The following is a 25,427-nucleotide window of genomic DNA, read 5'->3' on the forward strand; positions in this document are numbered from 1 at the left end:
GCGCGCACTGCCTTTTTTCGTAACAGTGAAGACACCCTCTGTTAGCGAAAACAGGTAACTAATGTAGGTCTCTCGTAACAGCGAGGTGTTGTAAAGTGAATGTTCAAAAAATGGGGGACTCCTGTAATCGCTTTCTTACTGGCTGCTAGTAGTATTTGTAACAAATATCTTTCATGTTTTTTGAGCCCATTTTGGTACATTACCCAAATAAATAACGTTAAAGTCAGAATTAATTTCTGGGCTGATTGTTAACTTGATCTCTGTTACCACATCTAACCAATAAGACAAAATCTTTGGACATCCCAGAAAATATGAAAATGATCAGCCAACATATTATCACACATTCTCCAACATTGACCGTGTTCAGGTCTGTGACTTCGTAACTTTATTTTTGGCGTTATGAAAAATCTTCCAGGTGAATTCCCTCCACAGACCTGAGCCTGAAGTAGTCGAATGTGTTCTGCACATGTTTAACCAATCATCTCTGTCAGTTTTATGTTGGCCTCTTTCTCCTATTTTGATTTAATGTACATTGTGGAGAGACCCCTGTTAGACTGTAAAATCAAGTACATCCTGGTTATCAGTTTCTTTTTAATATTACCTTTATACACATCAATGAATATATTAATCAGACCTTTCTCTCCAATAGTTTTAATATTATTATTAAAATGTCTTAGTTGAAGATATCTAAAGAAGTCTTGTTTCTCTAAGTGATATGTTTCTGTGAGCTGTTGAAAGGACTCCAAACCCTTAATGAAGGATATTGTACAGTATGAGGTGATTCCCTTACTTGTCCAATGTGTAAATCTACCATCCAATTGTACTGGGAGGAATTCTGTGTCATGTGCCACCCAACGTAGTATTCTTACATTTCTTTCAAATTTGGTTCTTTAAATTCTTTATAACAGATGTTTAGAGGGACTGTTGTCCACCTAGTCAGTTTATTTAAATACTTCTTTGGGAGTGTTTTGTACCCCAGTAAAGATTGGAGAGAGATATTTATTAGACTTTGTTCTAAATCCTTTCACTTTGCCTCACAATTAGGGTCACACCAACAGACCAGACGGCACAGCTGTGCTGCTCTGTAACAGTCTTCAGAGCAAATCCACCTTTATCCTTAGGCAGCTGTAATGTCTGAAATCTAATTCTTGGTCTCTGTTTTCCCCAAGTAAATGTTGAAATCATTCTTTTGCATTCATTAAATTGCTTAAAAGGTACTTCAACAGGCAATGATTGAAAAAGAAAGCAATCTAGGTAATACATTCATCTTTATGGCTTCTATTCGATTATACATATTCATTGGCAGCAATGACCATCTATTTAAGTCTGCCTTAATATCAGCTGTTATGGGAATATAATTATGTTCGTAGATAGTAGACAAGTCTTCAGGTATTTGCACTCCTGGGTATTTAATATTACTTTTCCATTTGAATTTACTTATTCTGAAAATGTTTTCTTGTGGTTCATAATTAAAATTTAAAGTTTGGGGTTTTATGTAAATTTAATTTATAGCCAGAGTAAGAACCAAATTCTTTCAGCAGGGATAATAATTGGTAAGAGTCACGAGAATGTCATCCGGATATAAACAAATCTTATATTCTGTAAACACGAGGAAATCTGCAGATGCTGGAAATTCAAGCAACACACACAAAATGCTGGTGGAACGCAGCAGGTCAGGCAGCATCTATAAGGAGAAGCACTGTTGACGTTTCGGGCCGAGACCTTTCATCAGGTCTTGGCCCAAAACGTTGACAGTGCTTCTTCCTATATATACTGCCTGGCCTGCTGCATTCCACGAGCATTTTGTGTGTGTTGCTTATATTCTGTATCTCTGATAAGTACACCTGTTATAATCTTGTCTTCACTAATTGCCTGGGCCAATGGCTCGATAAAAAGAGTGAAAAACTTGGGGCTTAGGGGGCATCCTTGTTGACATCCCCTTTCAAGAACCTTTGTTTTAGATAAATTCCCATTTGTTTTAATTCTGGCTGTAGGGGAAGAGTATAAAGATTTCAGACATCCAAGTACCTGATTATTAAAGCAAAACCGTTTAGGTACCAAGTAGAGATATTCCCATCGTACCAAGTCTTTTCAGCATCAAGGCTAACTGCAGATTCCAGGTTGTTATTGCTCATAAGGTCAATGAGATGAAGGGCTCATCTCACATTTTCCTGGATTTGCCTACTTTTTACAAAACCTGTTTGATCTGAGTCAATTAGATCTGGAATTATATTTTCCAATCTTTTTACTGATATTGATGCAAATAATCTATAATCTATGTTTAGAACAGATGTGGGCCTATAGGAACTGCATTCAGTCTGATCCTTACCACTTATAGGAATTACTGAAATTATTGCTTGATTCCAGGACAATGGAGTCTTCCCTCCTCCGAAAACATAATTAAAACATTTCTCAGGTATTGGTATTATTATCTCTCAAAGTTTTGTACCATTCTGCTGGATAGCCATCAGCACCTGAGATTTTATTTGTTTTTAATGCTGATATAGCATTACCTATTTCTTCTTCTGTTATCTCCTGGGTTATTAGTTTATTTTGCTCCGTTCCTACTGATGGTAAATCTAAGGATGTTAAGAAATTAGATATGTCTGCTAACTCTGCAGCTTTGGGCTAAGCGTATAACATTGTGTAGTACATTTTGTAAGATTTTTGAATGTCTTCCAATTTATGAAGCATCTTATTAGTCTGGGGGTCTTTCATCCTATGTATAGATCTCTCAGCCTGTTATTTATGTATTCTCCATGCAAGTAATTTCTTAGATTTGGGACCATTCTCATAGAAATTTTGTTTAACAAACTTAGCTCTCTTTTCAACTTCACTTTCATAAATATTATTTAGAATTTGTTTTGTATCCAAAATTTGATTCAAGACATTACTGTCATTATACTCCATATGCTTACTTTCCAAAAATTGTAATTTTTCAGTAAGATCCTTGATTTGTTTCTCTTTTTCCTTTTTCTTCTGAGCTGACCACTTTATGAGTTTACCCCTAATAACAGCTTTTGCAGCATCCCAGAGTGCTGGGGGGACACCGTTCTATTATCATTAAATATCATATAATCTTCAAACTCTTTCTTTAGGTATTTTAAACACAGGAGATCATTCAAAAGACTGATATTAAGTCTCCACAAGGTATCTTTGGGTTTGTTGTCTAAATGTAATGTTAAGTAAACCCCTGTGTGGTCAGAGATGTCTCTTACCCCTATATCGCATTTTATAATCCTGTGTCTCTCTGAATTAAACATTTAAAAAAATCTATTCTTGAGTACACAGAATGGGGGTGAGAAAAAAAGGTGAACCATTTATCAAGTGCATGTAACTCTCTCCATATATCTTATCATGCCTATTTCTTTGAGCAGTTTCTTGACATGTAATGTTTCCCGGTTTATTTTTTTTGTTCTATTGGAGGAGTCCAGGGAAGGGTGTAATTGAATATTCCAGTCCCCTCCCCACATGTTACCACACCAGATGTTTCCATAGCTATCATATTAAAATTCTTCTTAATCAGCTGTTTATCATTTCCTGGTGGTCTGTAAACATTCAGTAGAGTAACTTTATGATCAATAAAACCCTTCACCAGTAAACAATGCCCTTCTTTGTCTGTAATCTGTGAGGAGAACTGGAAATTTACTTTATTTGAGAATTAATATTGTAACTCCCCTTGTGTTTCCCCCTCAAAAGAAGAGTAATAACAATTATTAAATCCCAATTTGCGTAATTTCTCATGGTCAATCTTTGAAAGGTGAGTTTCTTGCCAAAAAGGTATATCTTGCTTTTCTCGCTTCATTTTAACTATAGCTTTACTCCTGTTGATTGGGTTCTGTAACCCATTCACATTAAGGGTGATTACTCTGTATTCTTGATATGGCATTCCACACCAATAAAAAAGAGTTTATATAAATGGTTAAATATCCTTAGATGACCTAAACAAATGAACTTCTGTCTGTACAACAAGCTAACATTTAACATGTAAACAACACATATAACATCTGTGACTTCCATCTTTGAAGTTTAAACTAAACTTCTAAGTCAGGAAGGAAGCCCTTAAACCCGAAGGAACTCTTCCTAGTGCAGGTTGATGCCTCTGAATAATTGAAATCAGGACAGTGCATAAAAAAGAACAAAATCAAAGATCAGCTCCCAGGTTTGTGGTCAGTTATAGTAATAAGAGCTTACAGAGCAAAAATCGTTTATGTTCTATTTTTAAGTTCTTAATCCAAAGTCAATTATCGTTTGGTGTTAGGGTACATGTGATTTTACCGACCTAGCTGAAGGATATTTTATCACTATACTTTTGAGAGCTCTCATGCAGTATCTTTGTTGCGTCGAAATTCCTTTAGCTTGTCCTAGATGCGTTTCAGACATGTTTCTCGATCCCAACGGGATTTTGCACCTGTTGCCTCCCAGGAAAGCCGCCTCAGATTCGCCGTGGCTACGATTCCGGGACAGTCCAGGAAAGCTCCCCTGTTCTTCAGGTCTTCCATCGCCTCTGATGCATTACTGTAGATGACTTGTCCAGTGTCAAAAAACACTCGAAGTTTGGCTGGAAAAAGAGTCTGGAACTGGAGCTCCTATTCTTTTAAGTGTTTTTCTGATGGTGGAGTAAGCCTTTCTTTTCATAAGTATTTCGGTCAGATAGTCTTGATCAAAAAATACCCTTTTCCTGTCGTAATAAATTTCTTGTTTTTTCCAAGCCGAGTGAAGCACCAACTCTTTAATTTTTGTAGATGACCACAGACCTTGGGTTGGAAGCTTGTGGTGGTTTGGATCCAAGAGATCGATGGCAGTGTTGTATGCCGAGGGTAACATGGGGAAGGGACAACTCTGTTTTAATAAATTTTTCCAGAAATTCCTGTATATTGTCTCCTTCTGACCCCTCAGAAATTCCTCCAGGTTTGTTAGCCGAGCTTGAATAATCTCCTGAAGTGCCAGTGCGTGAGAAAGAACGTCCCCGGCCTCGGCCTTCCATTCCTCCACTTCTGTCACCCTTTGCTCCATATCCTCAACTCTGCCCATTATTTCTTTTAAATCACCAACAATAGCATTCAGTTTCTGGTTAATTTCTTCTCTGAAATCCACCAGTTCCTTCTTTAGAAAACCCACGGAATCACTCAGTTCTTTTTTCATATCCGAATGAAGCGCCTGTATTTCGGCCACGATGTTAGCATGAACAGCCTCCATATCCTCATGTTCAGTTTGTTTGCTAGTGCCGACGTTAGTGTCCTCACCGTCAGTTGGTATTTTATCACTTCAAGTTTTGTTGCTGTTTTCCTCTCGTCTTAACTTTTGTTTTCCCCGTCTGTCTTTTGTTTCCCCCTTTCATGCTACAAGACCCACATTTCTATTTAAGTAACTGTTTCTTATTTAGGGGGAAATGAGACCATCTGGGAGCCTTTATTGATTATGCTGCTGGCTGTATCTGTGCCATACCGGAAGTCCCCTTTGACTGTTTTAAATACGCTAATTAATTATACTAACTTCGCTTAACAAGTTAACCCCAAACATGAATACGTAACTATTCTCAAAGTATGCATGTATGACTTTGATATTCATATTCTCCAGATAGCCATAATATGCAGAAAGACCATGGGTGTTGCTGAAAGAAAAGACATCAACTCTCCCCTCCTCCAGCACAAAAAGGAAACAAAAGTCGCAAACCCCCCCTCCACCTTATCCTCTCCCTCGCAGAGAAAAACAGTGATGGTAGCATCACATCCACAACCTCCTCACTCACAGTAAAAGCAGCAACACTAGCATTAAAACCCCCCAAAAAACAAACAAAAAAACACACACACACACACACACACACACACACTCACTCACTCACTCACTCACTCACTCACTCACTCACTCACTCACTCACTCACTCACTCACTCACTCACTCACTCACTCACTCACTCACTCACTCACTCACTCACTCACTCACTCACTCACTCACTCACTCACTCACTCACTCACTCACTCACTCACTCACACTCTCACACTCACCACCCCCCACCCCCCCAAAATCAATTGGCAACAAGGCAGCAAACACTGAAAAACTGAAGGAGACCAATATAAAGTACAATCACATGAATCTCAGAATTTCAAAAACATTTTTCCGTCAGCATACGAGGAGAGTGGCCCCACAAACTCAGCCCTTCCTTGAAGAGCGCATGCCACCGACCTGGCTGCTGACCATTGTCACCCCGTTGACCTCCGTTGGGAGTGATTGTTGACCCCCTTCTCATTCGCCTCAATGTTTCAACCTTCCTCAATGCTTCAAAATATCTGTTTTTGGCCCTGCACCTCTGGTCTTTTCCACTTATTTGCTTAATGGACAGAAAATAGATGTGTGGCTCCTACAACTACTAATGCAGGTCATTAGGAGCTGTCCTATGCAGTATAATGGAAGTGACCCGCCCAACACGAAATTATAAGCTACTATCAAACCCATTTCCCTGGTCCTTTACTGTCCCTTCAAGATTCCTTGCAGTTTTGCAGAAAATATTTGCAGCCAGTCATTTTTATAAGTTTACTAGAGAGAAGAATATTACTGCCAGCCTTTTTCCCTGCTTACAACCTTGTGCCACCATCCCATTCCACTCAGTTCCTGGGGTTTTGTAGGGAATGTTTGTATTCAGTGTTGTTTCCTTGTCCTTGTGTGATCCTGGATCTGCCCGGATCTTACAATGTAGTGTTCACCTGTGGTTTGTATTCAAAGCCTGCGCAATCTGTTATGTATCAGAATGAGGGTAAGAGTCTAATTGAGGTGGCATGGTAGTGTAGTGATGGCTTCAATTTGTGCTGCTGCCTGTAAGGAGTTTGTAGACCATGTGGGTTTCCTCTGGGTGCTCTGGTTTCCTCCCACATTCCAAGGCTTAAGCTTAGTGAGTTGTGGGTATGCTGTTTTGGTGCTGGAAGTGGGCCAATGCTTGTGGGCTGCCCGGCGCAATCCTTGCTGATTTGATTTACAAACGATGCATTTCACTGTATGTTTGAGGCAACATGTTTAGCACAATACATTATAGTACCAGTGACCCAGCAGGGTTCAATTCCTGCTGTTGTCTGTAAGGAGTTTGTTTTAAAAACCCGTGATAGCATGGATTTCCTCGGGTGCTCTAGTTTCCTCCCACAGTCCAAAGGTGTGATGGTTGATCGGTTAGTTGGTCATTGTAAATTGCCCTGTGATTAGGCTAGGGTTAAAATGGGTTGCTGGCCAGTGCAACTGGAAGGGCCAGTAGGGCCTGATCCGTGCTGTTTCCTGATAAATAATTGTAGAAGTTTAATTTACTTGATCGGTAATCCTTTCCTTAAGATTTTATGATGAAGTCGGCTGGTTCTTAGAGAATTAATCTATACCTGTTTCTATACCTATTATCCCAACAGGCAAAAGCGGAATATGGGAATGACAATCGGAGAGAATGAATTGGCAAAGTTGGATGCAGAGCGAATCCGGGACCGTGTTGCAGCGGAACAGAAGGAACGGGTGTGTGCAGAGCACTTGTTACAGAAGATTGAAGAGGTCCTGTAAGTAGCTATGTAAAATTTTGCCTTCAAATGATCAATGTCAATTTCAAATTGTCTGGAAACAAGCAGACTGATCTCTGGAAAAGATGACAAAGTTCAGTGAGATTCGATAGAGCTGATGACAGTTATAAGGCCATGCTGTGATCAGCTCAGAATTCAAATTTTTAGTCACCCTGGATTAATGAATTACGCTAACTACTTTCTGGATTTTTCTTCCTCCCACTTTAAAGAACAGCATTGCAATTCCAAATTTCCAATTCATAGATGGTATTTGGAAAGTTTTGGAAGGTCATGACCAGTACACCTGCAGTTTTTATATTGCTTACTTTCCTTACCCTGAGGAGGAAATATCATGTCCTTGTGTTACAAACCATTAGCTTTTTTTTCTGACATATTTGATGTGTTTTAAATCTGTTACGTTCACTCATATGACATTCAGTTTCCCATTTCCTGCTGATATTTTGCCCTCCCTCTAGTCTGAGAATAAAGTCAAGATCTTCATTTTGGTTAGCCACTTCCTTCATAGTCTTACCTGAAATAATGACACTTGCCATCATTTTCTCTCCTTCACAATTTCTTCTGAATCTGTTGTATCTGGGTTTATTAAGCCCTTCTTCAAATCAGATCTGTTACTGCCAATATAATTACTTCTGGCAACTTGAAGGTGCACCTTATCTAATTTGTAATGTGCCTTTATGCCCAAACGTTCCCAACTTGTCTCTGGCTGGATTGTTCTCTCTCTCTGCCCCTCCATTGTACTTGCACATCTTGTTTTTCCTCTGAGTTATTGTGAATCTTCACAATTACCTTAAATCCTCTGTAACAGCATTGCCCAACTTGTACTTCCCACAAATGCCGAAGCTACTTAAGGGTAATCTGCCCATCAAACTGGGACTTGTAATGCTCAGTTACAGTTGATTGATTGGATCCACTGAACAACTTGTGTTCATTTGTTTTGTCGGATCACTCATGATTTTTGTTTTGCTTTTTAGTGCGACATTATCCCCTTCTGAGGAAGAGAAAAGGTAAGTCGGCAGTTTCCCGCTGGTGAAGGTCATCCTCTGCTACAGAACAGCCAAACTGGCTTCTGCTTTATGTGTGCACCCTGTAATTTCAATATTTCCATTGTTCCTTACATTGCATGCTGTGATCACTGAAAATGATAGTTTTCAACTAATTTGAATGATTTCTGAGCCCTTCACTTGCTTCTGACTATCATTCTTTGCTCAGTGAAGCAGGAACCATTTTCCCTCAACCTCAGCTCATGAACTTGGCCAGTTTTCTGGTGCTCACAAACTTGTATTTTGTGTACTTAAGCAATGGTATTTCTTCCTGGTGTTTCTTACATTCCCAATCTTTCTGTGCCAGTAATTCGGTTGCAGATGTGTTCTTCATCTATATGAAACACCTTGGAGTGAAAGTGAAGGAAATGAGGAACCTGGACAGAGAACGCAGATTAAAAGTCGCATTCTTTCCAAAGAAGAAGGTTTGTGTTATGCTTTTACACCTTCATTGGGCTGGGAGATGGGGTTCACTACTTCTATGCAGAGTGAATATTTGAAGTGGGATGTTGATCAGACAGGCTTCCCCACCCTGCATATTGCTCAGTTCCTTGTAAAAGATGTACTGATCCAAGTAAATGCTGATTATTCCATCACCAGCATTTCTACTTCCTTAGGAAGCTAAATCGTCATGTCCCCCTTGACTCTCATCAATTTTTTTTAATCATTGCACGATAGAAATGATCCTCTAACCAGATACAGTTGCAAGAAAAAGTTAGTGAGCCCTTTGCAATACCTGGTTTTCTGCATTAATTACTCATAAAATGTGGTCTGATCTTCATCAAAGTCACAATAATAGACAAACACAATCTGTCTAAACACGAACAATTGTATACTATTTAAATAATCACAGTCTAGGTTCAAAAATGTATGTGAACCTCTGGGATAATGCTTTTTAAAAAAGCTATTTGGAGTCAAGTGTTCCAATCAATGAGATGAGATTGGAGGTGTAGGTTGTAGAGGTGCTCTGCCCTGTTTTAAAAAAAAGACACAAAGTCAGGTTACTGATAGAACCTGCTCTTCTCAAGAAAGATCTGTTTATGTGCACCATGCCTCAATCAAAACAACTTTCAAAGGAAGAAGAATTGTAGAGATGCATGAAGCTGGAAAAGGCTACAAAAGCATTTCTAAAGACCTGAGTGTTTATCACTCTCCCTAGGAGTGGGCATCCTGCGAAGGGTCACACCCAGAGCACAACGTGCAGTGCTGAAAGAAGTGAAAAAGAACCCAAGGGTAACAACAAAAGACCTGCAGAAATCTTTAGAACTCGCATAAGCCTCTGTTCATGTGTACGGTATAAGAAAAACAGTGAACAAGAATGCTGTCCATGGAAAAACACCACAGAGGAAACAACAGCTCTCCCAAAAAAAAACACATTGCTGTATGTCCCAAGATTGCAAAAGACCACCTGGATGTTTCTGTGGACAGATGAGACAGATTTGAACTTTTTGGCAGAAATACACACTGGTAGTTTCGATGAAAACTACCAACACTGAAACCTCATCCCAGCTGTGAAGTATGGTGGAAAGAGCACCATGTTTTGGGGCTGCTTTGCTGTCTCAGAGCCTGGATAGCCTGTAATTGTTGAGGGAGCAGTGAATTCAAAATTGTGTCAAGGCATTTTATTGGAGAATGTCAGGGTAGCAGTCCATCACCTGAAGGTTAATAGAAGTTGGATAATGCAAAAAGACAATGATCCGATACACAACAGTAAATCAATAGCAGAATGGATTAAAAAGAACCTAAAAAGAAAAAAACCCTAACTTGAGCTACGAGACCTAATTGACTATGTCAATTTGCTGCCATTATCAACATTTGATATGCATTCCCAGTTTGTGTTTAATTTTCTATTTTAATTTAGCCTCATTAATGATGGATAAATAAGTACAGCGCGATCTCTGAGTCTGAAGGTGGTGAAGCCTTGAATTCTAAACCTACTAAGAAACAAACTACAGAAACTGCATCAATACAATGTTCCATACCAGGAGTATGGTTTTATTCCATTCCTGTCAGATCAGCAATGCCCCATGTGTTTTTCTTGTAATACTGTACTGTCTAATGAAGCCATGAAACCATCAAGATTGCAGGAACGCTTCTGTAAAGGACACCCTGAAAGGCTACTTATGGTATTACTCAGTTCCAGAAGATAAAAGAAGCATTTGAAAAGCATTGCACACTTGAGTCATTTGCCAATAAAGCTAACAATAACCATAATAGTGGTCTCATCGCTTCTTATAACATTTCCAAAATGAGAGCAAAGTGTGGATAATCTCATACAATTGGTGAAAGATTAGTAATGCCTGCTGTATCAGAAGTGCTCACCACAGTTCTCAATGGATGCCAGTATTTTAAAATCAATTCCTCTGAGTAATATCTCAGTAGCTTGTTGTATTGATGGAATGAGTGAAGACATTGAGTATCAACTAAGCACAGAGCAACAAAAAGCAGAATTTGGGATACAACTGGATGAGTTAACTGTGAGACAGTGAGGCATTGCTAATGGCATATGTATGTTTATTAAAAATATGAAGAGATCATCTTTTGTAAGAAGTTAAAAGCAGACATGAACAGAGAATTAATCTGTGATGAGCTCAAAAAGTATATTGAGGCTAAAAGTATTCCCATTAGGAACATGATTTCTTGTGCAGCAGGTCACCATGCTGGTTTAGTGACATTTATGAAAAAAGAAATTCCAAGTCTATTTGCAATCCTTTGTGTAATTCATCATCAGCATTCATCTTGCCAGCTGAGGTTTTTTTTTAAAGCATGACTCTTGTAATACCTGCTATCAACATAATTAAATCTCATCCGTTAAATAGCAGGATATTTCACTAGTTATGCCAAGATAAAGATGAAGAGTTTAAATGCTTGCTTCACAGTTTAGTTTGTTGGCTGCGGGTTAAAATGCTTCTTTGATCTTTGGACACTGTGGTTGAATTTTCGCTCAAAGTCAACAAGAGCTTGGGAAACAAGATTGAACTTCTACATGGAGATTGGGATGTAGATGGCCTTGCTGCTCTGTCAATCCAGAAGAGATCATGTGGGTGTTTAGTTCCAGATGTGGTATTATTTCAGAGATGAAAGATTGTGGGGTGTATGTGAATGGCTTTTGCTGATTGGTTGTTGATGGTTCACTTGACTTATGGTCTCATTCTGCCCTTAATTTTGTACTCTAAACAGCCAAGTATAAAGAAAGAGAAGGAAACAGTGAAAGATGATGAGAAAAAGAAACGTTTCCAGAGCATTCTGGACCCGATCCGTCGCACGAGCAAACAGGATCGCAGTGCGAGTAAGTGTGACCTGGATGTACAGATTTATTTTAAATAATTTTATTTAAAAATATATTTATTTAAAATATTGGATCAAAGTGTCTGGAGACTGATCAGTCACATCTTTGTTCAGTTGAAAAGGCTAAGTTACTCCACCAGAGGCAAATGGCATCATACATCCGATCAGCTTCTCACTCTGACCACAGCGAGAGATCAAAATCTATCCAGTTTTTCAACGAGGGAAGTGACACAAGCCATCAGTCCATGGTGATGGGCTCACCAGGCCCGGCTGTGGCCAACACTGTCCATGATGGGATCTCGGAGTGCGACACAGGTATCTGGGAAACGCAGTGCAATTCATTGTTAGCCAGTAGTAAAGAATAATTTATGCACCATGACAATATCTGTAGCCTTGGCTTCCACTTCCTCTGCTCCTGCTGTTACCCTCCTATTGTTTGTGTGCACCTCTATTTTCCCCTTCTCATCTCTCTGCTCCATGTTCTTCATTCACCTTCTTTCCTTATCCTCTTTTCATTAGCCCCCTCACTGTTCCTGCTTTTCTACCTATCTGATCCAGTTTCCAACCCTATTCCCTCTTTTTTTTCTCCTCCTCCCCGTTGATCTTTCTTGCCCTCACCTGTCAACCTCTTGCTCTGCTCTTCTCCATACCTCTCGCACTCCTTTTCCCATTATAATCACTCTTGCTCTGCTTCCTGTTTCTTCTCTCTGACATTGAAGCAGAGAGGATATCAGCATTTAAAAATGTTTGAAAGGAAGTAGGAACAGAATAGCATGTTTTCATACCTAGTTTAAATTTTTCATACAGTTATTTTGGTCTTCCTTGCCTCTGATTTCCTTCATCCTTCGCAGATTCTGCTTTTACAACACCTACTTCATTGAAGATGTTGACAGACAATTCATTAACAGGGGATTCCAGCACTTCTTCACCAAAGTCGACCTTTGAGCTTCCACCCATGCTGGATCAGGTGATGGAGGAGGACAGGGAATCTGAGAAGTGAGTATCAGAACAAAGTGCATCTGATCAAATGAAATAGAACTCAAAACAACTGACGTCTTGCTCATCTCACTAGTGTTTTTTAAAGAGGAGATGAGTTGTGTTGAAGAACATGATTACGGACTGATTGCATTGCATTGAAAGCTGTTGGGTGTGGGTAATTGCACGGCTCTATGGGCAATTCTTATCATGCTGCTTGTTTCCTGCTACAGGTTTCCCCTGTAATCCGAAGGTAGAGCATTCCTATGAAACTGTTTGTAATCTGAAATGTCGTAAAGCGAAGAAGCAATTACCATTAATTTATATGGGAAAAATTTTTGAGTGTTCCCGGACCCAAAAAAATAACCTACCAAGTCAAAGCAAATAACACATAAAACCTAAATAGCACTAACGTATAGAAAAAAACAGGAATGATATGATAAATTTACACCCTATATAAAGTAGAAATATTGTAGGTACAGTGTAGTTTCACTTAATAAACTCGGGAAGGCAGCAAACCAAAATCGATTTGGAGAAAAAAAAAGTCGGCACATACACGCATACGTACGCACGTACACGCATGCGCAAACAACTGCTCGCGCAAGGCTTCACGGTCATTGTAGTCTTTCTCGGGGTAAACATACATTTAAAGCAGGTGTCCTTTTTTCGTAAAAACAAAAATCCTCTTTGGTTAGCGAAAACAGGTACTAATGTAAGTCTTCGTAACAGCGAGTTGTAAATCGAACGTTCGAAAAGCAGGGGCCACCTGTATCTGATTTTCTGTTACTTTTCAGAAGCCTTGAGACTGCCACACCCCCATGTACTCCAAAACCAGGTCGACGGTAAGTTCCCATTAAATCTCCGTTTCTGAAAATGGTCAATGTGAAGATGTGACTATGGCTATAGTCCTGCCACAGTAATACCACCAGCTATACAGGAATGATGGATCTAGCCCCTTTGCAAATGTTGACTCTTTTCACACATCTCCTTTCAACTGGTTCGAATAACATTGAGGACCAATACTTGGGCAGAGCTCTACCAGCTATGCAAAACTAAGGTGTATAACTGTTGGATATTTGCCTACTTGTAGCACTAGGATACTGATGTACCATTATTGATGTCAGATGTAGTAATTGTGCTTGAATAATGCTGCGGTGCAGTACCGGCAAAGATTCAGTTTAGTACAGATCCGTCACCGTAATAGTGAGTCACTGTACTACTGGGTGCTGTTATCTCACTGATGTTGGATGTCAGCCTGTCAGTAATATTACTGAAATACAGCACCAGTGGGGCCTAATCTGCCACTATAGCACTGATGATTAGTGTTGATGACTACCATTCAGTTCTGTTGTAGCATCTGTTTCAAAGAATGAGCAAAGTAAAAGAAGCATTTTCATAATGCATAATGATTTAGTTATGATTTCTCCTATGATTTTGCCATCAGTATTGTAAATACAGCATTAATCTCCCACGTGCTTTCTGTCAAGTTGCAGGAAGGTTTGGTGAGCTATCTCTATGCTGGCAGCACAAGTATGTTGGGCTGAATGGCTTTTCACGTGCATCATAAAACTGTTCTGCCCAAAAAGTTGTTCTGGCTCTTAATTAGAACCATTCCTTGACGTTTCATCTACCCCGGCATTCCTCTGGCCAATCACTGTGTACTTTGGTCAGGAACTTGCAGTAATAATTTTGATTCTGTTTCCCAGAGCGGATGGGCACGGGTATGGAGTGTGGACCGAGGCCAGTTCTCAGACACATCCCATGAGTCAGACAGAGGAAGATCAAATGCACTTGTCGGATGTGGAGCAGGACCCGGCCAATTGGCAGCAGCTGGTTAGTCGGGATGTCCTGTCTGGCCTGAAGCCACATGAGATCAAGAGGCAGGAAGTTATTAACGGTAAGGCAATGGATAGTGAAGGGTCAGGAATGTTAGGAGTGGAGAGGACTCTCTTGATTAGGGATAGGCGGTCTTGGTGGGAGCTGTGGAGAATAGGAAGATGCCAGGGATTGGTGGGGCGTGTAAGAGTGAATTCGGAGAAAAGTTTGAAACATAGAGGTGGTTTGGTAGTGTAACGCTATTACAACACCAGTGACCCGGGTTCAATTCTGTTACTGTTTGTAAGAAGCTTGTATGTTTTCAACTGTGACCACATGAGTTTCCTCTGGGTGCTTCGGTTTTCTCCTACATTTCAAAGATTGGTGTAATTGGGAGGTGTGGGTTCGTTGGGCCATAAGGGCCTGTTACTGTGCTGTATCTAAACATTGTTCCCTCTAAGCTGCAGGGTTGCGCAGCTGTGCAGTACATGAAATTCTCCCATGGACATAGCCTTTGTTACCACACAGCTTGGAATTTTTTATTATATAACGTTTATATAAAGTGCCATGCTGATTTCAGGCTGTGAATAACAGTTGGTCCACACGGCTGCAGAAAATAATTAGAGGGAACTTTGTCTCTAAGTAGAAAAAATAAGTTTAAGATTGTGAAATGACAGGAGACTTGACAGTATGTTAAGAAGCGTTGGGAGGATTCTAGCAAAAACAGGGAATATTTTGATGATCCTAAGTAGAATGGGATGCCTTGGGCAATGAGGATACATACTGTGAGGGTATGGTGGTGGGACTGGTGTTGAATTGTCAGCAGATCAGGGTTCCATTAAAATCAGGCAATGCAGAAGATGATTACCTTCGCACCAGAAGGCATCGGGGTCATATAGTACAGAGTTTATTCCTGCTCGTTTTCCGTGCGGTTTTTGGGAATCCATACGTGAAAGTTTAATATGTACTGATTCTAATCTCATTGTTGATAAGACATATCTTTATCATATTCTCTGCATATCTTGTACAGAACTTTTCCATACGGAGCGGGCTCACATTCGAATGCTGAAGGTTCTAGATGTAATCTTTTACCAGAAGATGTTGCGAGATGGTAGCATACCTACAGCTGATGTGAGAAACATATTCTCCAACCTCGAGGAAATCCTGCAGCTTCATGGTAATTGTTGAAATAGCTGTTATGGGGCCCAGCACTTCAGGAGAGTAAGGTTATTGAAGTAGATGGCTTGATTGTCCAGATGGCTCTGAAGTTAGTCAATGACTATATGGAGTCCTAGAATATTGAGGTGGGAATTCAGCTCCAATCTAAATGGTTGGGAAATCAATTAATCAAATAAATATGGAATCAAAATGCTCCTCTTGCTAATGATGTCTTGATTTAATGCCAGATCCCATAATGTCCTTCAGGGTAAGAAATCTACTATTGTATGGTTTGGTCAAATACACCTCCAGATCCACTCTTTTTTTTAAATGCTCTCTAACATGCCTCTCAGATCAAAAGATACGAATATTGGCTTAGCCAGCGGTTTTCTCATTCTGCAAACCACTATTATAGTAAGTGGTAACGAAAACATTTTTGGATTTCAGCATCAGTCAATTACTGAGCTGTGTGCGGCTCTGTAGCCACAACTTGTTGTACAGGAGCCCAAACACAAGGACAGTGTTCTGTAATGACTGAGACAAAGAACATATGGCTCCAAGCCAGCTCTGTGATTGAATGCATTGTTGTTTGTAGTGAAAGGAGAGTCTGGAACTTCCAGTAAATAATGACAAATCTAGAATTGATCATCTTAGTGCAGAGGAGGTTAACAGATTTCCATTGATATGATCAAAATAGGTTTAACCAAGGAGAAGCTCAAGTGATAAAAAAAAGGTCAAAGATCAGAGAAGGTGGACTGAAAGCAATTTACTCAAAACTTAGAAGAGAAGTTATTTTACATAGAGTTTTTGTGATCTGGAATGCACAGTCTGAAATGCTGTGAAAGTTCTTTCAATAAGAACTTTCAGAAGGGGACTGAATTAATAGAGTGGATTCCGGTTAATTGGGACCAGTACATTTTGGCCCAAATAAGTAGCTGCCCCAATCAATCGAAGTTTCATGGAAATAGTTAAAAAGTATTAAAAACACAAACTGTTTAATTTGTGTATTTAAGTGAAATACGGAACAAATTGGAACACTACCAATACCTCTATGGTACTATAAAACTGTATTGGTTCCTAATAGTTATCGATGGAGGAATTCATCTGCCATGCTCTTATGATTGACTGTAAATGAACAAAATCAGCATGGATGCCTAGTGCAGAAAATGATCTGCCTTCATACAATATTTTCAATGATTACATCCTCCAATTCTTTATTTTTATTGCAATATTCAAGATGATTGTCAATACCTTCAATTTCTTTGTGATTCCAAACTTATTGAAGTATCAAAATTGTTTCACTTTCACTCCCAGCTATTTCTGGCATTCAAAGCCTGAATAGTTGAAACCACGGTAAGCAAAGCAGTTCCAAATTGTCTTACTGCTTATTTCTCACTGTCAATGACAAAAAATACTGTTTTTTGAACGCAAACACATTTAACTGTAGCAATTTAAAAACTGATTGCTCTAAGCACAATGTAGTGTCTAACGGCCACGCAAGTGCATGCGACTGATGCTAGTTAGAAACTTTTTGGCAATAGTCTCCTGCCCCAATTAAGTGGCAAAGAGTCCCAAATGAAGGGATCCCGGCTATTTTATCGGATTAGTTTTTGTTTTTAAGTGTTTTCCCAAATAAACAGCTTCCCCAATTAACTGACGGCCCAATTAACCGAAATCCACTGTACGTATTTTAGAAGAAAGTAGCCAAGATGATGGGATTAATTGGTAGCTCTTACAAAGAAGTATCATTGCACTTGAGCTATGGTCTGCATAGCTTCCTTTTGTGGTAGGAGTCCATGATCCACTGCACTGGATCAGTTTAACTCAGGGTGATAATGAAGTAAATGATTCTAAAGGTATGTTTTCTTTTCTCCCCCAGTTTCATTAAATGAACAGATGAGAAAAGTCTGGAAAAGAAATGAAAACTTTGTGGTTGATCAGATTGGAGAGGACTTGCTAAACTGGGTGAGTGTTCATGTATAAATTGTATGGAATTAATGAGCAGAGGATGGTTGGGATCTCCATCTGAAAGGTTAGAGGGTGTGGTTGACAAATCCTGTAGTGCAACTACAGTTGTTGGACTTGCACTGTGGGAAATCAAAGCACAATCATTAAAATTATATTTTTGAGGTGTTTGGGATCAAAAATCAAACCCTCCAGGATCAGAATCAGACTTCTGATAATGATATCCATAATGATAATAAAAAAAAGCTTGTTATAGTTTCTAGATGTCAAACATCTCACCCCAGATAATGATGCAGGTTTCTTCTGGACAGTACCCTCAGCTCAGCATGTCTTCATAAATGGCAGGAAGGGAGGAATGCAATGCTGATAATTCTTCCGACAGTAGGGTAATGGGGTGAGGAAATTCTAAAGTGCCATGTTCTTAACTAGTTGCAGTCCATGTTGATCACTTGTATAAAGGAACCAATTTTAATGTAACAACATTTATTGATGATGCAGTGATAGGAAATGTCAGGGACATTGGCAGGTTAAGTTATTAGGCAAACTTTCTCTGGCATATAATGTTGAGAGGTAATATTACTTCATGAATATTCCTTTAGTGGGAAGAATAGAAAAGTGAAAATATCACTTATGAGGAGAGAAGCTACCGAATGCTGTGGTACAAAGTGATCTGGTTGTATATGAATAGTATGTGCATCAGGTTCAGCTAGTGTTTGAGAAAGGAAGTGGAACATTGGCCTTCATTACAGACAGTATGGATAACAGAAGTAGAGAAGCCCTGCCATAAGTGCACAAAGTATTGATGAGACCATTTCTCTATTGCTGTGTACATTTTTGGTCTCCTCCTTTAAGGATGGAGATACTTGAATTGGAAGTAGGTCCAAAAATCTTGATAAAAGAGGGTTGAAGAATGATTGAGTAAATTAGGCCTGTTCATTGGACATCCGACTAAGAGAAGGGCTAGCAAGGTAGATGTTTTCCATCATGGGAGAGCTGGAATTTAGGAAGTTTGTTTTCAGAATAAGGGGCTGTCAATCTAAGGCATGTGAAAAGGAATTTCTTCCCTTGAAGCATCATGAACCTGTGGAATTGTCTGTGCTAGAGCAGTGTATGGACCAAATTGTTGAATCTGTTCAAGGCAGAGTTTGTTGCTCTGCAACAGCGTCAAGAGTATTGGGAAAGTGAAGCTAAGTCCAAGATTAGATCAGCCATAACTTTATCGGATGATAAAACAGATGAGGGGCTGCATGGCCTACTCATTTGCAAAGTAATGTGCTAGGACTTGCTGGCTGTCACCAGGGCCAGAAAATACTTGGGTATAAAACATAACCACCTTAAGTAGATGTTAAACCCACTCACCCCTCCTTAACTTTCATTGACAGTCACCATTGTTAATCATTTAGGCCAGGTTTCATTGTTGATGACCGAACAGAGCCAGCCTTATTTGCTTCCCACGGATGTGGCCTGATATTTTGCATGTTATCTGTTCTTTTTGTTTTAGAATTCCAGTTTCTGCAACTTTTTTGATTTTCAGAACCAGCCCTGTCAACACTGAAACTAGAGACTGGCGAGTGGCACATTTCTGACCCCTCAAAGCCTCCTTCATCTACCAGATGGGGCAATTAGTAGAGCTGGCCGGCTTCATGTCTGAGTAATTCTTTTTCTTTCTCAGTTCAGCTGCTCTGAAGAGGAGAAGTTTAAACGAGCTGCAGCTACTTTCTGCAGCAATCAGCCCTTTGCTTTGGAACTGATCAAATCAAAGCAGAAGAAAGATTCAAGATTTCAGGCAATCATTCAGGTGAGATGAGTCTCCAAAATCTTGAGTTCCTTCCAAGTTATTACACATCATAGATTTGTGCATGAATAACCGATAAACTATAAAATTAGATTAGCTTTATTGTCACATGTACATCAAAATATGAAACATAGTGAAATGCATCGTTTGTGTCAAATCAAATCAGCGAGGATTGTGCTGGGCAGCCTGCAAGTGTATCCACGCTTCTGGTGCCAACATTTACTAACACCAATTTACTAACACCAACTGGTACATCTTTGGAATGTGGGAGGAAACTAGAGCACTTAGAGGAAACGCATGAGGTCACAGGGAGAACGTACAAACTCCTTGCAGACAGCAGCAAGAATTGAACTCTGAATATCTGGCACTGTGAAGCATGAAGCCATTCGCTATGCTACCGTGCTGCCCCACCCCGTCCCATTTTAAACTGCAGTTCAGGTCAAATTAGATGGAGAAAGATGGATATCTGCATGTTCCCTTTAAATACCCTTGGCATGGACAACAGGGTTTATGTATATTTTAGAGGACCATTTCCCATCACCATCTAACATTTTGAAGTATACTTGCATGCCTATTGCGACACAGGATATCACATCAGGCCCAACCTGACACCCTTTCATGCTCTCTTTTATTTTATTGTATTCCTGCAACAACTTCTCTTTGTGCCATTTACCCCCCTTTAATTAACTGTGCTAAAGGGCAACTTACAGAAGCCAGTTGACATACCAGCATCTTTGGGATAGAGGAGGGAACAGGAGCACCTGGGAAAACATGCAGGCTTCACTCATAGAGCGGGCAAGATCACAGTCAAACTCGAGTCCCTGTAGCCATGACACAGCCGCACTAACAGAACAAAGCTTGCTGTATATTGTTCTGTCTGTGTATGTCTCTCTCTCTCTCTCTCTCTCTCTATTTAACCTGTTTTCTCTATACCTCTTACAACCCTCTGCCTTACATTGGGGAAAGAGTGTTGTTATTGCAGAGTTTGGAGCATTGAATGAGTGCTGATGATTCTATCAAATCATTTTGTACAGGAAGTATGTACAACAATAATCTACGCAGGATTAAAAACTGCACAATGAATGCATACAGACAGTTGGGGTTTCTATTCGGGGGATTATTTATCCTTGTTGTGAATGTAGCAAATGGGGTACAACTCCAAATGTAGATGGAATCAGAGTGTGTTAACAGAAGGCATTTGCAACATTGTGCATTGTTGGAGAAACTGGTTGTGTTGCACGAGGAAGAAGATTTTAGTTCTGAGGTGATATTTTACAGGAGGCACAGAGTAACCCGCAGTGCCGGAGGCTGCAACTTAAGGACATCATCCCAGCTGAGATGCAACGTCTGACCAAATACCCATTACTCCTGGAGAACATTGCTAAAAATACAGGTAGGACCAGACTAAATTCAAGTGCATACAGAACTCATGGAGGCATTAAAATAGAACTGCTAGATTGCACATAAAAATTTCCCGAATAAGGTCAAAAGTGATGTGAGCGGAGAAGGCAATGGGAGATAACAATTTCTGTTTCATTACAGTCCCCGTGTTTCATAAGGTATAGATTATGAGCATAAAACGACATAAACGGGGAGCATTCCTGGTGGCATGGATCTAGCATTTAATGTTTACTAACGTTGGGCAAGTACACTTGCTGAAGTGAAATCAATAAGTCTCCACTGATGGGAGTCTTGCCAGCAAACTTGTAAAAGCACCTTTGGAATCCCTTCTAGTTTTAGTTCTCATTTCAGTATATTCTTGTAGTGTGTGTTTGAGAAGATATCCTCCACTAATTGGCATAACATTGGAACATCAGGCTATGTACTGTATTTATTTCAGTTTACAAGTGTTTGCTCTGTTTTCTCGGGAGGAAGATAAAATAAGTTTCTATACTGAGGCAAGTCATCTTGTTTTTAGATCCAGAACAGCACGAAGAAAAGAAGAAGGTAAAACAGGCAGCGGAATGCTGCCGTCAGATCCTGAACTTTGTGAATCAGGCTGTGAAGGAGGCTGAAAATAAACAGGTGAGTGTTTGAAGTTACGACTCTATGCATAAGCCCTTATCGTGTACTGATAACTTGATTTGAGTGACAACCAAGTGTTCGTTGACCATTGCCCTCAGAACATAGTAGATTAAGTGGTTGCTAAATAATTTTACTATAAGTTCATCCCAAACTATATGCTGCAAATACCAGATATCTGAAATAATCAGTGAGTTTGCAGTCTGCTCTTCTAGAGAGTGTGATTTTTCTAGAGCTGAAAACCTATTAGGTAAGGGATCGTTCATTTCCCATTCCTTGGTAAATAAACATGAATACTTCTCTGTATCAATTACATGTGCTTTGTGATTTGTTTTTAAAGTGTATAATTTATTGCTAATGGATTTCGATAAAAGCACATAATGTGTTGATACTGGACGTGTCCAGCTTTTTCTTCCCTGTTCATTGACCACTTAATTCACTGTTTCTTTGCATCAACTCTGGTACTAATATTCACTCATCCAGTCAAAGGATTGGAAAGAAACATAACCAAGGCTTGTTATAGCTGAGACAGTAAAAAATAGTTCTTCATACAATAAAATTATTTTTTATTTAAAGCTAGATTCCCCCCCCCATTGACTTATTTCAAATAACCCCCTTACAGACGATCCCTACCCGTCTTCACCTGTTTTGCGACTGGATTTTTTATACACACCAGTAATACTGTACATTGACAATGGGGTAGCTGAGGCACAGTTGTGCTAGGAAGTTTGTGAACCATGTACAATTTTCTCTACTTCTGCATAAATATGACCTAAGATGTGATCAGATAGAAACATAGAAAACCTACAGCACACTACAGGCCCTTCGGCCCACAAAGCTGTGCCGAACATGTCCTGTCCTTAGAAATTACTTTGGGTTACCTATTGCTCTCTATTTTTCTGAGCGCCATGGACCTGTCCAGGAGTCTCTTCAAAGTCCCTATCGTATCTGCCTCCACCACCGTTGCCGGCAGCCCATTCCACGCACTCACCACTCTCTGCGTTTTTTAAAAAAAAAACAACAACAACACTTACCCCTGACATCTCCTCTATACCTACTTCCAAGCACCTTTAAAACTGTGCCCTCTCGTGCTAACCATCTCAGCCCTGGGGAAAAAGCTTCTGACTATCCACACAATCAATGCCTCATGTCATCTTGTACACCTCTATCATGTCACCTCTCATCCTCCATCGCTCCAAGGAGAAAAGGCTGAATCTACTCAACCTATTCTCGTAAGGCATGCTCCCTGATCCAGACAACATCCTAGTAAATCTCCTCTGCACCCTTTCTATTGGTTCCACTTCCTTCCTAAAATGAGGCGACCAGAACTGAGTACAGTACTCCAAGTGGGGTCTTATATAGCTGCAACATTACCTCTCGGCTCCTGAAATCAATCCCACAATTGATGAAGGCCAATGCGCCGTATGCTTTCTTAACCACAGAGTCAACCTGCGCAGCAGCTTTGAGTATCCTATGGACTCAGACCCCAAGATCCCTGTGAACCTCCACACTGCCAAGAGTCTTAGCATTAATACTATATTTTGCCATCGTATTTGACCTACCAAAATGAACCACTTCACACTTAGATGGAGTTCAACCCAGATGCCACTTCTCAGCCCAGTTTTGCATCCTATCAATGTCCCGCTGTAACCTCTGATAGCCCTCCACACTATCCACAACACCACCAACCTTTGTGTCATCAGCAAATTTACTACCCGTCCCTCCACTTCTTTATCCAGGTTATTTATAAAAATCATGAAGAGTGGAGGTTCCAGAACAGATCCCTGAGGTACACTGCTGGTGACCGACCTCCATGTAGAATATGACCCGTCTACAATCACTCTTTGCCTTGTGTGGGCAAGCCAATTTTGGATCCACAAAGCAATGTCCCCTTGGATCCCATGCCTCCTTACTTTCTCAATAAGTCTTTCATGGGGTATCTTGTCAAATACCTTGCTGAAATCTTCACACAATTCCTAAAACTAGATAAAGAGAACTCAATTAAATAAATAGCACAAAAACCATTATACTTATTTATTTATTGAGAAAAATGATTCAATTTTATGTGTATTTGTTGGCAAAAGTATGTGAACGTCTGGGGTAATGCCTTTTATAAAAGCTATTTGGATTTGGGTGTTTCAATCAATGAGATGAGGTTGGAGGTATGGGTTGTAGAGGTGCCCTGCCCTATTTAAGAAAAGACACATAAAGTCAGAATACTCAGGTTACTGACAGAGCCTGCTCTTCTCAAGAAAGTTCTGTTAATGTGCACCAAGCCTCGATCAAAACAACTTTCAGAGGACCTGAGAGGGAGAATTGTAGAGATGCACAAAGCTGGAAAAGGCTGCAAAAGCATTTCTACAGACCTGAGTGTTCATCAGTCCACAGTAAGGGAAATTGGAAGAAACTCAGTACTGTTGCTACTTTCCCTAGGAGTGGACATCCTGTAAATATCACACCAAGAGCACAACGTGCAATGCAGAAGGAGGTGAAAAAGAATCCAAGGGTAACAGCAGAAGATCTGCAGAAATCTCTAAAGCCTGCTGAAGTCTCTGTTCATGTATCCACTATAAGGGGAAAACTCTGAACAAGAATGGTGTTTGTGGAAGGACACCGTGGAAGAAACCACTGCTTGCCAAAAAAACATTGCTGCACATCTCAAGTTTGCAAAAGACCACCTGGATGTTCTGCAACACTTCTGGGACAGTGTTCTGTGGACAGATGAGACAAAAGTTGAACTTTTTGGCAGAAATGCACACTGCTATATTTAGAGGGAAAAGGGCACTGCACACCATCACCAAAACCTCATCCCAACTGTGAAGCACGGTGGAAGAAGCATCATGGTTTGGGGCTGTTTTGCTGCCTCGGCCTGAACTACTTGCAATCGTTGAGGGAACAATGAATTCAAAATTGTATCAAGTCGTTTTACAGGAGGATGTCAGGGTAGCAGTCTGTCACTGAAGCTTAATAGAAGTTGGATAATGCAACAAGACAATGATCCGAAAGATAGGAGTAAACCGGCAACGGAATGGTTTAAAAAGAAGAGAACTAATGTTTTGGAATGGCTGAGTCAAAGTCCTTTCTTTCTTTTTCAATCTTTTTATTAAATTTCATATATAAAAAAAAACAACACAAAATAATGAATAGATTACAGATTCAATAAACTTGAGATTACATTAGTAATAGGATAATAATATCCTATTAAAACATCCATCAACAAAAGGTACATAAATCAATCAAGTCTATATAAATATATATGAAAAAAAAACAAAAATAATCGTCGAAAAAAGAAGAAAAAAAAAATTGAAATTATATATGAGAAAAAATATATATTGAAAAAAAATACTAAACTAAAACTAACATGGGCAATAATAGCACTTTATAAATATATAAAGGTGTCAAGAAAAGAACTCCAGAACTCCATACCTGAACAAGTATAAGTAGAGAAAAGGATCTGAAATAAGCCAAATTAATTCATATGAAAGTGTCGAATAAATGGTCCCCAGGTTTCTTCAAATTTAATTGAAGAATCAAAGATAGTGCTTCTGATTTTTTCCAAACTCAGATAAGAAATAGTTTGGGAGAACCACTGAAATGTAGAAGGAGGATTTACTTCTTTCCAGTTTTGTAATATAGACCTTCTGGCAATTAATGTTACAAAGGCAATCATTCATCTGATTGAAGGGGAAAGCTGATTGCCATCTTCATTTGGTATACCGAAAATTGCAGTAATAAAATGGGGTTGTAAATCGATATTCCATACTGAGGAAATGACATCAAAAATGTCCTTCCAATAGTTATGTAAAGTGGGACATGTCCA

General features: G+C 39.6%; 1 protein-coding gene across 7 annotated transcripts in view; it reads left to right on the top strand.

Annotated features, from left to right (window-relative positions):
* LOC132385182 (rho guanine nucleotide exchange factor 12-like) overlaps window positions 1-25,427 on the top strand; it is a 136,758-nt gene that overhangs the window by 82,859 nt on the left and 28,472 nt on the right. For 6 of the 7 annotated variants that reach the window (XM_059957046.1, XM_059957047.1, XM_059957049.1 and 3 more), the window contains 13 exons: window positions 7,388-7,528; window positions 8,521-8,553; window positions 8,897-9,014; window positions 11,770-11,878; window positions 11,992-12,192; window positions 12,729-12,873; window positions 13,647-13,694; window positions 14,559-14,749; window positions 15,698-15,844; window positions 17,705-17,790; window positions 19,463-19,588; window positions 20,864-20,978; window positions 21,504-21,610. In XM_059957046.1, the coding sequence (XP_059813029.1) occupies window positions 7,388-7,528; window positions 8,521-8,553; window positions 8,897-9,014; window positions 11,770-11,878; window positions 11,992-12,192; window positions 12,729-12,873; window positions 13,647-13,694; window positions 14,559-14,749; window positions 15,698-15,844; window positions 17,705-17,790; window positions 19,463-19,588; window positions 20,864-20,978; window positions 21,504-21,610 (1,567 nt within the window). The remainder of the gene's footprint in view (window positions 1-7,387; window positions 7,529-8,520; window positions 8,554-8,896; window positions 9,015-11,769; window positions 11,879-11,991; window positions 12,193-12,728; window positions 12,874-13,646; window positions 13,695-14,558; window positions 14,750-15,697; window positions 15,845-17,704; window positions 17,791-19,462; window positions 19,589-20,863; window positions 20,979-21,503; window positions 21,611-25,427) is intronic. The other variant, XM_059957045.1, reaches the window with a different exon arrangement.

This window comes from Hypanus sabinus, chromosome X2, assembly GCF_030144855.1.
Source record: "Hypanus sabinus isolate sHypSab1 chromosome X2, sHypSab1.hap1, whole genome shotgun sequence".
Classification (NCBI taxonomy): domain Eukaryota; kingdom Metazoa; phylum Chordata; class Chondrichthyes; order Myliobatiformes; family Dasyatidae; genus Hypanus; species Hypanus sabinus.